This window comes from Lycium ferocissimum, chromosome 3 (genome assembly GCF_029784015.1).
Source record: "Lycium ferocissimum isolate CSIRO_LF1 chromosome 3, AGI_CSIRO_Lferr_CH_V1, whole genome shotgun sequence".
Taxonomy (NCBI): domain Eukaryota; kingdom Viridiplantae; phylum Streptophyta; class Magnoliopsida; order Solanales; family Solanaceae; genus Lycium; species Lycium ferocissimum.
In genome coordinates, this window is record NC_081344.1 from 2,488,533 (window position 1) to 2,507,381 (window position 18,849).

The window sequence follows — 18,849 nt, forward strand, 5'->3', positions numbered from 1 at the left end:
GATAATAGTGACTAACTTCCAAACTATTATTTGGATAATAGTGACTAACTTCCAAATAACTTCCATTTTTGTTTGGATAATAATGACTAACTTCCTTAAGCACTTTAATACATATACTTCTATCATTCTTGCACCATTTCTTCATTAGCCCTTATTCAACACCAACCAACCTTTAAATTTCTTCCAATTCACCCATTTTTGTTTGTTTAAGCATCACTCTTTTAAAAGTCACACAAGTTAGAAGGAAAACTTTTTCGCTACAATTTTTTTCCAGATTTCTTTCTTTTCTCTCTCTCTCTCTCTCTCTTTTTTTTTTTCAATTCCCAACTAACAAGTGAATTAGTCTTTTCATTCGGTGCTCCCATAGTTTTCCTAGATTATAATTAATAACCACTTCCCCTTTCTCATTCACATCCCAACTCCCATTATATATGTAAATGATTAAAGTGCTCATAGAGTATTTAGATCAAAAATCAAGTTTTATAGAACGAAGGGGTAAAAGGCTAATTAAGCACTATCAAAGAAAAGGCTAAAGGCTCGAAAAGGGTTAACTAGGGTGCTATTTACAAGTTGGTAGGATAAATTTTAGGCGTTTTAGTGATTAATCAAAAAACGCCTCCCCATCATTTCTAGGCTCAACCAAACTTCATTTTCGCTCGCGAACACACAAGGCAAGTTCTAGATGTCAATGCAAAACATGGATACAAATGCAAAACCTTACACACACATGGCAGCACACAATCAACGCAAAGAGGATCCAGAGGTTGTCCCTCGAATCAAACAATAATAAACATCAAGAATGCCAAGTGGGTCATAACGAGTCAAAACACAAACAGTTTGCAAGTGCTTTCAAGAAAAGTGATACAATTTCAAGGCATGCTTTCACAACAAATTTTAAGATCACTCATATGCCAATACTTCACCTAGCCCGTGCACCTAGCATTCGAATACGCCTATCTAAGGACTAAATTTTCCCCTCGACGAGTTGTCATCCACCCGTCATCGAAAAGCCCTTTCTACCATAAAAGAAAATCTACCTACGCCGTTTCAAAAAGCCTCCCCGGAAAGAACCGAGGCCATAAGAAAACCAAAGGGGATGGATGATGAATGCCTACTAATGAGGGACTTAAGAAGTTATCAAAGAAAAATAAAGAAAATAAAATTTTTTTGATATTTTTTTTTTTTTAGTTTTTCCATTTTTTTTTTGACACTAAGACGCAAAACTAAAAAAAAAAAATCCTAAGGCATACTAATCATCATCCGCAACCTCAAAACATGTTGTTACAAAGCAGGGACGTATTTTCCCACCCCACACTTAAAATAATGCAATGCTATCGATTGCATATATATTTGAAAAAAACAAAGTGCGGGCAAAGGTAAGAAATACCACTGTAGTTCCTAGGAGTCTAGTCCTAAATCCTCGAATCATCGGCTGTCGTCACATACCGGCTCGGCCACCGCGCGTCTTAACCGTTTCTCCCGGCAGTGTGACTCCACGCTACCGAACGATGTACGCCGTACGTCGAATTCGTACGTGTTCGTATCCTCGTCGGTGAAAGCAGCCTGGTGCTGGCTGATAATAGCGAGGAATATGGAGTGTGCGAGACCTGTTTGAACACACCGGAGAATCTACGTCAAATTATCGCCCCATGTGAGGCGTGCTCGCCGGTCGATAAGAGTGGGCCAGCTTTTTATCCTGCGGACGGCGTGAGATTCGCATACATTGAGCTTGGGTGCCTTGGCATTAGAAATGTCAAGCGCAACTACGTAAATCCATGATTCGGTCATATGGTTGTTGCGACTCCTCGCATAAGCGTAGAATGTACGAGGTGAGAGTTTTGCCCAAAACTCAATCGGAGGTGAATTGTCTTTGCTTTTCATCTCTTTGCGACATCAAATGCTATGTTGCGCACTTTGCCGTCATTAAGTAGATAATGCAAACTCACTCTTTCACGGACACGAATAGTGTTCCCGAAGGCCAAATCACACGATAGTTTAAGATGCGCGACCACGCTCGGCATCTTGGTAGAATTTCTCATTCTCGGTAACTTGTGTTTCTGTACTCGGCCCGTAAGCGGGCCCGTGAGGCTTTAGAATCGGGGACCGCGCAAGGTTTCTCGAATCGCTTTGTAGTCCGACCTTTGATGAATTACGTAATGGCTCGACAGGGATGAGTCACGAACGCCAAGGTGAGCACACACAGGTCGAAAGGCAAATCGGTATCGATTTGCCCCTCAAATACACGGCTTCGGCCACTCACCTCCGGTGAACAATGTTGGTATAGAACTCTAACACCAAGTCAATATTGCACGGCCACAGTGAGTCGAAGATTTTCACCCACCTCATCTCAACAAGCTTTGTTGTACACCTGTTGTTTTATATTCGTAGTAGCCGAGTTAATGCCGGCTCGTGCATATATCCAAATGGAGTGGCTTTGGCAAAGTCCGCGTACCAAGTACGATGGCCCATAATAAGATCAGGCGCAGGCCTCCCAGCTTGAGCTCGGGGGATGGGAGTCCCTTCTTGCTTACCCCCTGAAGAGGATTTTACCGACTTCTTCCCTTGTGTGGGATTTGCCCGAGTTCGCTTTGTTCCTTGGGATGTGGAGGCGACTTTGCCCTTTCCTCGTGGGTTAACCATTTTTCCTGCAAAACAACACAATACCAAACAATGAATCAAATTCCAAAACCAACCCCACACTTAATTTCTTTCATATTTTCAAGTTTGGAGTTGTGTGGCCCTTTTTTTTCCAATCTTTTCGGCCCTTTTCATGGTTAACACCTAAGTTGGGTTTGAACCGACATCACGCTTACTTCTAACTACATACAAAAGAGAAAAACAAAGAAGTTAACTAAGCTAGACTAGAATCAAAAGAAAACATAAATCAAGAAGCTAACTAGTTCATGTTTTAGGACTTTGGGTTGGTAGTTCATGATTTTCTCAACCCAATCCACAATTTGGTAGGCACAATTGATGTCCAAGTGTTCGTATGACTATTTATTGTCATATTGCTACTCAAGACTTCACAATTCCACATAAACATTCTTTCGAGCATTTTTACGAACAACTTGCGAGCATAGAATCGTCCCTTTGAATTTTAAGCAACAATGGTGGGTTTTAAACCCTCCCTTCTACAATGGGAGTCATCCTCTAGCCCTAAACATCAATAATCAAACAAGCAATACCAATCCCCGTCCCAATTTCGCCCAAACCCATCAACCCTAGTTTTAATTATTACAAGTAATAATAATAAAAATAAATAAATAATCACATATTCCTCAAGTGCTCACTTAAACTATGTCTGTTAAGGTCAAAACCTATTCTTTCCCCAACAGAGTCGCCATTCTGTCGCTACTTATTTAAACCTATCCAAGAGATACCAGTAACTTCTTGGGTTCTTCTATTTGGTTTAAAAGGGGTTAGTAGCCGCCACCATATTTTTGAAGAAAAAAACCTATAATGTATTTGTGTGTCTACTCTATTTTTAGTCCATGAAACCTAGTAGATTCTAGATAAAAGTTTTATTTTGCTATGGAAGGAAAAGATCCTAGACGCAATGCTCCGAAAATAGTCCTTAAACTTAGTTTAACTGAACACTAGCGGGAAATTATTTATCTGTTTATCATCATTATTACCAGTTTTTAAAATATTGTGATTTCATGAAAAGCTACCATAGGTGATACTATTGATTTGACTTGAAGGAAAATCAGTTGGGGTTGCCAAAAAAAAGTTCGAACAGTGCAATATTAATACACAAGCAACAACAACCAAAATATAAACACGGAGATCATCTAAATACGCAGACAAATCAACGATCGAATGGGCCAGTTAACAATAATAATGTAAACAGACTTAGGCATCCGGAAAATGGCAACTCCAGCCAGAAGCAATCAAATCACAAAAATTAAAACAAGCCAGATAAGCCATAAAGCAAGCAAAAACGGAGCAGAACAGTATTTTTTCCGGTGATAACGGCGGAACAGAGGGAGATGAGAGAGAGCAGCGGGAGAGGCTGTACAATGGTGGAGTTGTCATTAATTTTTCCGGCGTCGTGGGTTCACCGGAGCTGGGCAGTGGGGGTCGTGAATGGTGGGTGGGGTTGTTTTGGAGGAAGCTGGCAGTGGAGAGGGGTGTGACGGAGGGAGTAGAGGGCTGGTGGTTTGTGTCGGAGTTCACCAGAGCTCGGAGCTCCTGCGCGGATGGGCGGCGGCGGTTTTTGTGAAGAGGAAGAAGGGAAGGAGAGGAGGAGAAGTGTTTGGGGTTTTCTTAGAAGAGAGAGGGAGACGAAATGGAGGTGTGGTGGCTGTGCTGTTTCGTGGAGGTTGCTGAGCCATTTCGCCGGAGATGGCCGGATTCCGGTGAACTCACCGGAGAAGAGAGTGGAGAAGAGATTTGAGGTCATGAGAGAGTAGTGTGAAAAATGAAATAACCTAAACAAAAATCTGAAATTGTGTACATAAAAAATAGAAATGCCCCCTCCCTTTTACTTATAATACAAAATGACCCCATTTATTATCCAAAAAATAAAAGAATGCACCCCTTTGTCCCCTTCACCCCTTTTAACACATGTGTAAAAATATATTAACCAATGGATCAAGAACCCAACCCATCACCTTAAATGTCAACTTTTTAAAAGGTGATGAGACCTTGACTTGATCGAATTTTTGCTCTGCGTTAAAAAGTTAATTGCTCCGATTTTCTCTACACTGATGGATTGTACTAAAATATAGTTAATTAATACATGTATAAATAATATGTAAGTATAAAATATAAATATTCTTTTGTATAAGATATAAAAATATCGCTTATAAAATAAAGAGATAATTATTAATTGCACAAAATGGTAGTATTCGTTGTACATGTGCAAAAATAACGATTCTTAAAAATGACAATAAATTGATAAAATTCCTAAAATACGGATAATCATCAATAAATTGTCGAAAAATGTAAAAATGTGTAAAAAGCTATTTCGTACTCTTTAACGAATCGGGACCACCGAAACATTAATTTTAAGCACGTCAAGCTAAAATTAGGTGTGGCTACACACACAAGTATACGTGGTCGTACAAGTAATATATAACTTTAAGTTCGTATATCGATCCCTAGACTTACATTCTCTTGTCAAACTAATTCAAATTCGAATAAAACTATTCAAGAAAGTGAAAATCAAGGTGTTTGTTGTAACTAAGCTAAAGGCGAAAGGTAAACAATTTGTGATGGGTGTTTTTGTGGTAAAGAATATTTCGACAAAGATCAGAAGGTTTATCGGTATGAGAGAAAATCCTCGGTCATGGCTTTTCGACAATCCGGTTGATCTTCGACAATTCTACGTATCTTATTTCGGGTTCTTAGTTGACAAAAAAAGTTAATTATACTTTTATGATCTTCCGAGTTCGTGGCTTGTAGACGTTACTATAACGCCTATATCCCTATGGTCGCCGAGTAACAAGAACACATTTCTTCCCTCCGTATCAACTAAACAAGGCTCGGGTATATTCCTATCCTCATTAGCGAACGCGATTAAATCGAACAAGCCCTATTTATTCTTATTATGCATGCAAATTCCCTATCCCTAGTTCAATTCACACGCCACGAGATAGTGTCTAATTATTGGCGTATAATCAAACAATTAAGATCGAAGAATAAATAAGCAACCCAAAAATACGATTAAAATCAATAGATAATAATTGTCATCAAACCAACTTTCAAGTCTTACGCCACAACCCTAGAATTAAGAGATTAGCTACTCATGATTCGATCATAGACAAGAATTCATGATTAGCTTAGGATTTATGAAGATAAAAGTAAAAACGGCGAAGAAAAGGGTTAATGACGGCTTACAATTGTCTCAAAGTATATCAGCATACCGTTCTCAACCCTTAAAATAAGTATTTATAGTCTAGGAAATTTAATGACTGCAGGTATGCAATCTAATTAAATTCGGACGAGGTTGAGCCCATCCGTCTGCCCGCCGTCGCGGGCTCAAGTCGGGACTTTCCGCTGATTTTAAGCTTGTGAATGTCCCATGTCCGCGATGCGCGTGCAGTGCGGATCTTCAATTCCGCCGGCTTGACTTCACGTGCGCGCCCCGTGCCACGGTGCAAGCTGGCCATATGCCTCCTTCAGTTCCGTTTTAATCATCATATGCTGCAAAATCAACCACTTTTAGCCCGATTTTTCATCGTTTGTCTTCATCGTGCTTATACACATGAAATATAACATAAGCCCAAATACGACGATTTCGTCATAGATTAAGCAATAAAAGTTATAAGAATAGGATGTAAAAATGATACGAAACATGATATTTGGCACAAATATCATGAATGGACTAAAAAGGTTAGAGCAGAGATGATACAATGGGCTGGAGTTCAAATTCCAGCAGGAGAACCTAAACATGTGATGGAGAGTATCAGAAGAAAGCATTGGAAACAATTCCAGAAGTAAGTGAGTGTAGCTTTATGGGGAGCAATCATCTACTATGTGTGGAAGAATAGGAACTGGAAAATCTTTAGAGGCATTAGTGCCAATACTGATGTAGCTGTTACTCAGATTAAGCATGATTTTGTAATTAGATTAGACTCAGTTAGGATGTCAAAAAAGGCTCAAAGGTGTAGAACTTGGTTACAGAGATTCTTTGTGTGCTCAACAGGAGGCCTGATCTTCCCTGCACCCTTCCTGGGAGGTGGTAGGGAATTAGGTGCTCATTAAGTGTAATTATTTTTGGTGTTAATGGTAATCTTTACATAGTTACCAACAAAAAAATGCAAAAACAAATGCAATTCTATTTTTTCCTTTCTACAAGATATCATCAAAAAGGACAAGGAGAAATAACTTGAATTTGCAAAACATATTCGACTGATTTCTTTCCAATTAAACAGTTGATGTACACTACACTTTACAAAGATTAAGAAAAAAATTGGAACCATCAAATGGAAACAAAACGAAAACTGCACTCTTGACTCCTTTTTTCTAGATCGGAGAGATCCCTCCCGGGTTTATGGCCCGATTCTAGATGCCGTGGAGGATTTTGTTGGACCTATGTGATCTCCTTACAACGTTCTATTTCTTACAGAGATTTATGTTGGTGCATAGGTTCAAAATTCCAAGAAGTATGAGTTCGCATCTCTATCCTCCTCCCAACTTAAATACCACGAGAAAAGAGCACTATTGGAGAGCTTCGTAACTTTTCCTGAGCTAGTTTAACACGGATAAGTAGCTCAACAAAACATCAATGAAACACACTGCACAGCTATATAAAAGACCCTAATTCCAGGGCATTCGATATTGCAGGTCCAAGTAACTTTACTTGCTAAAGTTTGCAAGCAATAATACTGGAAAAAGAACTATGAATCTGTGCTTCTTGAGTGCATAATGCTTATCAAAAAAAAGAACGAAAAAGAAACTTGAATAAAAACAGAAGCAGATAGCTACTGCATCAGTTACAATATAATATTAAGTCTGTACACACCCCTCCAATTAACAAATAAATGATACATCGGAACTAAGATACATAGGGAGGAATCAAAGAATTGACCTGACAGCTGACTTTCAACTGCAGACTTGACATTGGACTGATAAAGCAGCAGTATAAGAGAGAACTCAAAAATTATCACTCTTCAAGCAGGCATCACAAATGAAGGGATAAAAAAACCAAGAACACCAAAAACCTTGGTTCCATAGAAACAGACAGCAAAGTGCACATACCAATCCAATATGTACCCATAAAAGTAGGTGGTAGCTCCAGCAAGAAGCTGTGTCAAATAATGAATTGTAATATCGAGAGCACAGGAGACACCACCTTGGTCTCGATTCAGATTCTAGAAGAGATCGACTTTCCTCTTGAGGAGATCTTGCTTCCATTTAGGTAACTTATAGAAAGCTTCTTTTGTCATTCTCAGTACGGACTGGAATTCCTCGTCAGAGAGATAAGCCTGAGAGTCCATCAATAAAAATAAGAAATAAGGAACTCACTTTCATCACAAATTCAGAATTTAGGAATTTAAACAACGCTTGAGCACAAACCTCTCTCTTTTTGAAATCAATCCGGGTTACAGGATTTTCAGATTTAGCCTTCAGCCGTTCATAGCTAAATGTAGTCTGACTACCATCACTGCCAGTTTCATCCTGTTCTGGTTCTGGCTTTGTTCCTGCATCTTCCCCATCAGTCTCTGCAGGCTCAACTGTCTCGGTCTCCTTGCGTTCTGGAACATCTTTAGAACCTACAACCTCAGCAGTAGAAACTCCATTTCCTGTTTGTGCGAAAGTAGCAAAAGTAAGAAAATAGACAAAAAAGCATCCATGTATATCATAATTACCCAAGAATTTTGCTTTAAGCAATTAAGTAAAACTGGTCAGCTTAAACGTTGAAATTTCTAACAACTCTATGCTAGCAATGGTCTCCCATCAATTATCTTTAACTGACTCTTACGGTAACTTTAGATCAACAAATAAAGACAACGATTACATCAATGCACATATATACAGATGTATGTACACACATTCCTAGTGGCATACCAATGACTCTAAAGCTTAGGGTGCGTGTGGTATGAAGGAAAATGTTTTCTTGGAAAACAAGATTTCTTACTTATTTTCTAAGATTTCTTACTTATTTTCTAGTGTTTGGTAAGTAAGAAAAAACATATTATTCCAAGAGCAGCACGGTGCACTAAGCTCCCGCTATGCGCGGAGTCCGGGGAAGGGCCGGACCACAAGAGCATTTATATGTAATCTAGCAAAACACTAAAGGGGTGGGATGGGGTGGGGCGGTCGGACCTCGGGAGTGGCAGGGGTGGGATGGTCAAGGGATGGGGGCGTTGGGTGGATGAGGATAAGACAGTGAACTTGGAATGTCACTTATGGAACTTGTTTTCCCTACTTCCATTAAGGAAGCCATTATCCTCATTTTCAAGGAACTTGTTTTCCTAGAGAAAATGTTTTCCAAAATTTTTGACCAACCAAACATGCGAAAATCAGAAAACATTTTCTGGCCACACCCTTAGTAATGTCCTGTCTGAAATACAAAATACAGAGCAGGAAGCACTTTTAAAGTAAATAGAACATGTCTTCAACACAATACGATAGGAAGAGAGGGATCTGGAAATAACAGTACAATGGAAAAGCAAGAAAGATTTTTATACCAAGGGGAATAGCATCTACTGATGAGCTTCTACTTAGTGGAGAGCTGCCCTCAGGTGACTGCTTCTTTTCAGCACTAAGAACAGAAGATAAAGCAGCTATTGCAGCTGCTCTTTGTGAACCTGGACTTTTCCCTGCAGGACTTGGTGCAGAACCAGATTTTGCTGGAGATGATGAATTAAAAGCAGAGTTCAACGCAGCCAAAGCCGAAGCTCTTTGGGTATTTGTCCCGTTGGACCTTGGCTGATTCTGAAAGATAGAGCAAAAGGTATATTACATGCATGGTAGACTTTGGATAAATAATTTATTATATTTCCCGAATTTGGTTGGTCATAAGTCATAACAGAATCAACTTTTCCACAACTAATAACCATGATAGGACAGTTCTAACATTATCCTAACGAGAACGAGAGGCAGAATATGAAGCTTGGGCAATGAACTAGGAATACTAACTGAAAAATTGACTAACTTCCTTGAATATGGTTCTAGAATGGACAGCTTAAGTTGGAAGAAAGAATAATAAAATGACAATATATTGGTCCCCCAAAACAATACCAGTGTTAATAAGAAAATGTGATTAGTGGAACTCAGATGATTTGAAGCGAATATAATGGGAAAAATTTGCACAGAATTATAAGGAATTTATGCAGAAATACATCTTGGTTTTATGTAATCTAGTTACCTCTGAAGCATTACCAACCCCGAAGAGTAGCATAACCTTCTTCTGGAACGAGTTTCCATGTGCCTGTTTAGATGGTAAGTTAGCTGAATAAGGTTTGTCACAGAATCTTTTATCAGAACAGGAAAACAATGCAAGATAATTGATGAGACAAAAACATGGACCCCCCGCCAGCAATCCAGAAGTTTCCCCAGTTATGAGCAGTGAGGACTCAAAGGTGATCAATGAATTATTTTAGGAGTTTGTAGACCAACTTAAGTTTGTAGAATAATTATAAGATATAATTCATTCAGTTCCGAAGCATTATTTGAAAAATTCAAATGAAAACAAATGACAATCTTTAACAAATAAGGAGAAGAAGTTCCAATTCACAGCCCTTCTTTTGGAGCAGTATCTAACCCGTTAATTTTCTTGATAATAAACCAGGAAACTGCCAATAATGAATGTTTTCATGTCTGCAGTTAATAAAAACACTGGGATCCCAAAGATAGTCCTCCGTTTTTCAATTCTAAAACTTCTCCGTCCACCCTCCAAAATTTATTAAAAAGCTTTAAAGAAGATCGATGCAACAATTTCATGTTATTTACACAGTCCATGAACTTCATGTCAAACTACATACAAAAAAGTATCAGAACTCATAAGCGAAGGAAAGGTTTAGTCACGTACAATAGCTTTTGCAGGATCCCAGGAGAAAAATGTTGTAAAGAAGCAAGGCTCATTTCCTTCAGTGACTTTATACAATGGAACATTAGGAGACAACCCTTCCAAACATGCAGCCATCTCTATGTATTTCTGCGGGACTTCAACGGTTAGTGAAGCATAATTAAGAACAGAAACACACTTTATATATAGGCAACCATCTCTATGATACCGTGTATTACCTGTCCAATTTCAAATGAACTTTGCTTTTCTTTGGGATCTGATGACTGACCAACCCAAACAAACACTTCGGCATGTGTATCAAGTAATAAAACATCCTCGGTCAATAAATCATCTTGAGAGAAGTTGTAGATTTCTTCAATCTATCAAACGAATAAAGCAAAGGTTAAACCAGATATACAAGATGTTCATGTATTAAAAAGCTTAAATTTTGTACATAGGACCTTACCTCAAATTTTCCTGGATATCCACACGTTCGCATGAAAATTGGTAGAAAAGATAGTTAGCACAGATCACTTCTTATTTACCCACCCCCCAACCACCCACCCAACACACACACACACAAAAAAAAAAAAAAAAAAAGGAGGGGGGGGGGGGGAGGGGTGGGTAGTCTAACAAAGTTAAAAGATAAACACTTCTTATTTGTAAAGGAAGTATCTTGATGAAATTAAAAGATCAGGGATGCACCTTTATTAATTGAATACGCAAACAAGTGGGGATCTCTGGTAACCTCTGGGGCTACTTTCTTGCTGGTGTAACTTTGTTTTCCTCCAAGACCAAACCAGAAAGATGAGCTCTCTGTTCCTTCTTTACTGTGTTTCACAGTCACTCCTGGCTGAGTTGAAAAAACCAAACCAATTGCAATCAGACAGATGCAGTATAAACTAGGACGAACAAGACATATGTCAGTTGTAGCTATTGTCTATTAAGAAGCACAGCATAAGAACAAAGCTTATCTAGATTGTCACAAGCTAGAAAACCATATAGACTTGACTTCCTAGTCATACATCGGAATCAGGTTCCTGCAGAAATTTCAGGGTTTTGTGCCCAAAAAAATGATCTCAGCCTTTTTGGGGTGCAATATCAGCATACTCATTGTAAGGCTTTGCTTTTTTCTTGATTACCTCAGTAAATTCATTACAAACAAAAAATAGACAGCATTAGTTTGAGAGAGCAGAGGTGTTCACGCAATCATTCCAAAAGTTTACCACAGCCTGGTTGCCACAATTTGATCAAACTAGGTTCTTAAAATTTTTAGTGTACTTTCTTCAATGTGTTTGACAGAAACCATATTTCACATAACACGGCAATGACAAAAACAAGGTTTTTGACAAAAAAACTGAATGCATCCTCATCAGGCAAACAAAACAGAGAAAAAAGCACATACCCTTTGCAAAAATGAATAGCCAGATTTTCTGAAACACAACAAAGAGAAAGCTAGATCTGGACGACGGAAAAAATACCATTAGACCATTCAAACACTTCCCAATCTATATCACAAATTCCTAACAGTTTTTGTCAAGGGATGATAAGGGACACCCTTTCCATTTAAAGTAGGTAACCATCTTGTAAGTGAGTGCTTGAAAGACCAGGTCCTTCGATTTTTTTTTTAATCAGTTAGGTCATGCCCTTTCAAATTAAAAAAGAACAAAGAAAAAACACATTTTAAATACAATCCATATCACAAATTCTTAACAGTTTTCGTCAAGGAAGGATAAAATGATTCGCCCTTTCCAATTAGAGTAAGTGATCACCGCGTACAACAGAATGTAAAAGATCAGGCCCTTCTAAGGTCAAAAGAACAATGAAATAGAAAACACGTTCTCAAATTCAAGAGAAGTTCTCACCTTCAAGAATTCTGCAACTTTTGCAGCTAATTGCTGCTGCTCATAGGTACTCTGGTTTCCGTGCCAACTAAATACTGAAGAGCCAGATTGCAGAAGAAAACACTCATTAGAGTTCAGTGAAGTTGCCACCTGACAGAGTTTAGAAACAAAAAATAAAATAAATAAGTAATCCAGGTTTTAGATTCATTTTCATAAGTTTACAACAGAGTACATTATAACTTGTAGCCATAATTACTGTTGCAGGTTTATCTTGGTAAGCATTAAAAAACTGAATCATACACTAAGCCAATCAAATGGAAAACATGACATGCCTCTCCATGGCAAGTGATGTACCAATATTGCAAATCACAAGTCCAGAATTGTTTTTCCATTTAAGAATGATATTAGCAGCAAGATCCTTTCTTCAAAACTCAGAAAACCAATGCATGCAACAGAGAAGCACTGACAAGAACAGTAAATTAGGAAACATATTCTTTAGATAAAAAAATTCACAAAATCTTAGTAGCAGGCGAAAACAGATCAAATCTAAATGGGTTAATAAGCCACAAAATCTTAGTAGCAGGCCAAAAAGAGATCAAATCTAAATGGGAAGCATACAGCATCAACTTGAACTGCTTTGTTGTTATGCACAGAAGTTCCAGATAATCGAATAAGTGCCACAGAATCAGCAGTGTAGGTTTCATCATTCAGGCCTTTGTCGGCAATATAATTTTTATAGCCAGAGCTTAATCCACCCTGAGAAAATGTTAGAAATTCGCTATGGTTATTAAATAAATATGACAAATTACATTCTAAAGCAGTAGCCTGCATTAAACTGCATAAGAGGTACCTTAAGGACCAACATGGGCTGGAAGATAGCAACAAATTGTGGTGGTTCTTTCCCTTGATATACGCGACCCTGGATGATGTTATATGTCATATTAAAACCTCACACAGTTTTCTAGTGAGAAAAGAGGTGTCAAGAAGTAATACCAGCACTGGTCTCCCTTTAAGTGAATTGCACATTGCACTGGCCAATTTAGCAGCCAGGTTTTGGTCCTCCTGAACCACAACGTACAATGGACTGGATAAAGCCTCAAATTTATCATATACATGACATAAAGTAGAAAGGACTACAATGTAGAAATAATTAGTCCATCAATCCCAACTTCACTTTCTTTTTTAGTCCCTTCTAATTTACAATTGCTGATTTACCTAACAGGAAAAGCTTATCAAATTCCGAACATTCAAACTACATAAGTACTAATATAGCACGATATTACTTATCTTACATACCTGACATTCTTATAACATAATATCTTCATTTTATGCATTTCAATTTTTAACTACTATACTAGACATTTCTACAAAATTTTCTTTTCTAAATCTCTGTGCTAGTCAGATGAGGTCATATTCATAGTAAGTTTAAATATATGAAACCAATTTACGAAAGATGAAATTCTTATATGATGGTAATACATTTTCACTTCTGTTTCCTTTCTCCACCTTTTTCGCGTCTAAAGACGAATAGGGAAAAGAATTTTACAACCTCATCCAAATAGATCCTATTGAAATACATGAAAATAACAAAGGTATGTCGACCTTTGTTTTTTATCACTATTTATGAGCATCAAACTTTTAGATATAATAAAAAATAAAATAAAATAAAAGAGATGAATTTTCATCCCAATGTCTAAATGGCATGTAACTGAATTATTTGCAAAAGAAAATGGTTTATGTTAATTGAATTATTAATAGCAAGAAAAGATGAGAGACCCTTATATTGCAAGGACAGTCTACATTACCTCCACGCTATCCTTTCCAATCCACCAGCAGAGATAGTAATCTTCTTTCTTGTCATTGGAATGGTATGTGTAAAGAACGATATAGCAATCTCCACTGTGAAATTTACCAATATCACCTCCGGAAACTGGGATCTTTGTGCTGCCATTGATACGCCAAACCTAGTAAAATCGTACATTTTTAGCGAAGACCAAGCAAGCAATATCAGCAGACAAATTATAACCAAAAGGATATTATAGTGATGATCAAGACCTCTATTTTTCCACCCCCTTCAAGCAACGGAAGGACTTCCTCATTTACAGGAGCACTTTTGCTAGAACCTTTAACACCAACACCCTGTTGCTTCAGCAAAGCTGTATAAATGCAACAACAACAAAAATTAAAACTACTTCCAACAAACAAAATATCAATTCTACAACTCTCAGACTAATCTACCTGCTACTTTTCCTCTTCCCTCCTCAGCGGTCGGTGCAGACCCTGATGGCCAAGAATCAAAGTTGGACTTGAATGAATGCGTTTCATAGCCTTGAATAAGTCGGGTTACATGTGTTGACTTGGGTCTATTTTGACTGGAAAGATATTCCTGTGGATATATATAGTCAAGTAGTAATGAAAAATTTCACTACAAAAGAACTATCTGGAGTTAAAAGCTAATATTCTACCTCTGCAGCTTGAGAGGCAGCTTTCCTCTCATCCAGTTGAGTTACACGGCCAACCCAAACAAATACCTCAGCACCACAATCCAAAAGATAGCATTTATTGTTTTCTAAGCTGGATTTTGAAAGTTCACCATCCATGGGACTGACTTGACCATCATTAATGCTACAAAAGAGGAAAAGTTCAACTTTAGCACCAACACCAGCAAAAGGTTGATTTAAAAATTTAATAATGAGAAAGTAGCAAGCAGTAGGGATGCAATCAACATAAATATGCAAAACATTTTAAGATTTAACTAGACTAATTCAAGTATAAAGATCCTTTTACAGGAAAGAAGTACTATCCAACATTAAATAGTCCGCCAAGGACGTCGATTATTTTGTTTGAAGTGTAAAACTTAAGTTCAATTTACACTATGCTTCAGTTAAGGGTATTCAATATTGGATCTAGCACTCAAAACAATTTTAAGATAGGGGTACTTTTTCATTTGGGCAATAGAAGCCACTCTAAGTTGCACCTCCAAACTAAGTAAAATTAAGAGAGACAAAACAAGTATGGACTCCACTAAAACGAACATAGCAGCAATATATTCACCTCACAGAATAAGATTCCACATATTAACATATCCTTCATTTCTTTGATTACTCCTAGTGTTGTGATTTATGGCATCTGCCATTTCCCAACCATTGTAATTCCCACTTAGATCCCCAACAATGTGTCCCTCCCACCACTACATAACATGTCAAAGTGTAGACATTTTTAAAAAGTAACCACTTACTGCAAAGAAAAACAAAAAAATTCCAGAATGAACTGGAACATTCTTAATCGAACCATAGCAGTTTTGTAAATGAGACGCATATTCAATTTGCCACAAAGGTTATTCTAAAGAAGTTATGAATCACTTAAGGAATAAAATGTTGGTGAAAATAAATTGGGTTAATTTGAGGGAGTAATGATTATATAACTACCTGAAAGACAGGATTCGACAATACCTATAAAGTTTAGCAAGTGTCTTCTCTGGAACAATATCATCTTCAGTAGCAACCTTTTTGCCAATTGGAGCAAAGCCACCAAAGAGCACCCAGAATGAACCGGAATCTGTCTCAGCCTGTAAATTTCCATCATCTGGGGAATGCAATAGAAATAAAGAGAGGTCCCACATGAATACCACAGAATATTAATAAAGTAAATAAAAGGTCTGAAGTTCTTCATTACAACCGAAACCGAAACGTAACATATATATCTAAAACAGATCCATTTGAACTCTGTAGAAATAAAATAACTGTGTAGGTGATGACATCAATTCAAATAGAACCTTCCCTTGAAAATGATAAGAATTTAAAAGAGTTTGTTCCCCATCTTAGTTAGTCAAATCTGTTCTCTGTGAAACTTTTTTATTCCTTATTATAGTTGACTCAGATAACTCTAAGAAGAAGAAGAAGAAATACTCATTTTGTTCCCCCTTATTCTAGTTGATGTGAATCATTTGAGGCATCATAATACATAAATATAAAGCATGCAAGACAGACTAAAGTTTATGCATAATATTTAGGAACACCTGATCTAAATGTCCTGCTTTAACTTAATAGTAAAATATACCAAACTTGAGAATAATTTGACCCATAATTTCTAATGCTAAAATATTATAATAGGAAGTGTAAAATAAGATAGAAATTTACGAAATATACATGTCTTAGTTGCAAAAGAACAAAATAGACTAAGCAAATCTGAAGGCTAAAAAGGACTTTCAACAATAAACTCCAACTAGGAAAATTAAACTGGGATAGGAGTATAATAATTAACAAGTATATCTTACTTGCTCGCTACTTATCTATGAAATTTTCAAGCCTTGTACTTACCAACAATGGCAACATCACATGTCCCCTCGTGATACTTGTCCTTCAAGAACTGAATAACTTCTAATGCTTTGGCCCTCTCCTGGATATTGGAATTTGCACCATTGAACTGATATATCTTGTCTTTAGAGTCTAGAATGAACACATCATCGTGATTTAAAGAGGACCGGGAAAATGGGACCTGATACAAATCCTAGCTTAAATATGTAATCTTCAACCAAAATTGAACAAGATTGCATATTCTAAATGAGCTCATGCATTAAGTCTTTTACGCTTCAATACCTGCTTCATCCTAACAACTCGTTTACCCTTGCAGACATACAACCTTGTTTCAAACTCTTCCTCTTCTGGTTTCTTGAATCCAGATGAAATACCACCTTCCAATGGTATAATGCATGGCTTAAAGTATGATAAAAATTTATCAGATTCATGACCTTGGATTTCCCTATGCTGTACTGCTCGCCCTCCAAGAATCGCATCAAGCTCAACGGATTTGATAGCAGCACTTCCAGCTTCATCCTGACATAGCATCCAAATTTTAGAAAATGGAAAGGAAAAATATAAAAATCTGGTTAAATAGTTGCTAAGAATGTAGATTAATTTCACACCTGACTAGTATCCTTTCCAAGCCAGAAGTGTATGTCATATATATAAGAACCTCCCTTCCCAGAAGTTGTCTGCAATTATAGATGAAAATCTGATTTTGTGTTATTATATTATATAGATGAACCTGACTAGTAGGATTATTATCAACACTTCAATAATATTAGGCATGAAAGACACTTTTCTCTCAAGATAAAGGAGGTACATTAGCCGAAGACATCCGCATCTACGAACCTGCAAGATGATGTAAGAATCACCCGAGTAGAATTTACCACATTCAGACTTTGGCAATGGAACTGGTTTGAAAGTCTCAATTCTCCAAATTTCGGTCCCACTAGATAGAGTTAAGTTCAAATTTAAAGTTTGAAAAGTCCTGATGGCCACATTAAGCATTACAAAGAACTAACATAATAAGTTCAAATCTCAAGTTAAAATTCTTGCTGCTATGTTTGGCAGTGGAAATAATGGACATAAACAGACAACTACTTTGGAAATGGTCAAAAATGTTTCTTTGGATTTTCCGCATGGAGGAGAACAAGAGGTATTTTCAAGGGAAAGAGATGATATTGAATAGGCTCATAGATTTCTTTAAGAATATTTTTTGCTTGGGTTAACAAGCAATTTCCAGCTGCACATGAGGACACTGTTTGCATCTAGGGAAATTTGTAACATGTATAGAGCAAAGGATTATATTGTCCTTTCTCTTTGTCTAGTGAGATAGCTTCTGTTATGCACCCATTGTTTTTGGTCTTTCAATTCTTGACAGGTTTTGGCCACCCTTGGCGCCTCGTTTAATGGCAATTCTAACTTGTCCTAAAAAGAAATTAATGAACACACTGACAGATGTCCAGAGATTGCTGTTCTTTTCTCTTTTAGATAAGAAAAAGGTATTATTCATTAAGGATCACCAAGAAGGTCCAGAATATTTACCGCAAAAGCCTACTCTTTATTTGTTTTTATTTTTTTAAGCCCCACTTACCCTTTATAAAAGCGGTGTGCTGAGGAAATTCCAACAGTGTTTCAACTAATCAATACCCATTTAATCAATAACCATTTCAAACTTATTTTATCTATTTTTCAATCAGCAATACCCTTTTCAAACTTTCTTCCATGTAATCAGCCAAGAACCACAGTTTTGCAGCAAAGGATACATTCTGTGACCCGCACCCTGAAATGCAGGTTCTAAGGCTTTAACAGAGCTAGACATGATGCAAAATCTGTCCTGTTATCTCTTTCAAGGAAGAAGAAACAAGATCTTTTAAGCTCCGAACTTCAGCTATTCCGATTTCTGACCACAAACTGCACAGACAAAATGGACATGAGAAAGAGTAGCGTTAAGTACTGAAATAATACCCCTTCACCATCCCAGCAACATATTAAGGACTTAACTTAATGGACACGCAATAGATAAAATCTTCATTCAAATAAATACACACAATTAGACAAGTGAATCTTCACAAAAGGAACATCTGAAGCCATAATATAGCTTATTCCAGTTCCCAACTTCTCTTCATACTACTAATTTTCGAAGCATCGTTGTCCCCAGTCCCAACACTGCTTATTAACATCTTCATATATCAGCACTAAATCACATCCAAGGACGACAATAACAACAACAACAACAACAACA

General features: G+C 37.3%; 1 protein-coding gene across 1 annotated transcript; it reads right to left on the bottom strand.

Moving 5' to 3' along the window:
• Nucleotides 1-7,403: 7,403 nt before the first annotated feature.
• LOC132049236 (villin-2-like) lies at nt 7,404-18,518 on the bottom strand. Its single transcript, XM_059439963.1, has 22 exons — nt 18,371-18,518; nt 17,454-17,553; nt 17,225-17,293; nt 16,899-17,135; nt 16,620-16,797; nt 15,753-15,885; nt 14,766-14,925; nt 14,539-14,686; nt 14,356-14,456; nt 14,106-14,264; nt 13,294-13,362; nt 13,151-13,219; nt 12,919-13,056; nt 12,322-12,450; nt 11,162-11,309; nt 10,923-10,933; nt 10,696-10,836; nt 10,481-10,606; nt 9,818-9,880; nt 9,138-9,384; nt 8,023-8,249; nt 7,404-7,931 (listed from the first exon to the last, which is right to left on the bottom strand). The coding sequence occupies exons 1-22, from the start codon at nt 18,424-18,426 to the stop codon at nt 7,818-7,820; spliced, it is 2,823 nt and encodes a 940-aa protein (XP_059295946.1). The 5' UTR covers nt 18,427-18,518; the 3' UTR covers nt 7,404-7,817.
• Between the last annotated feature and the right edge of the window lie 331 nt (nt 18,519-18,849).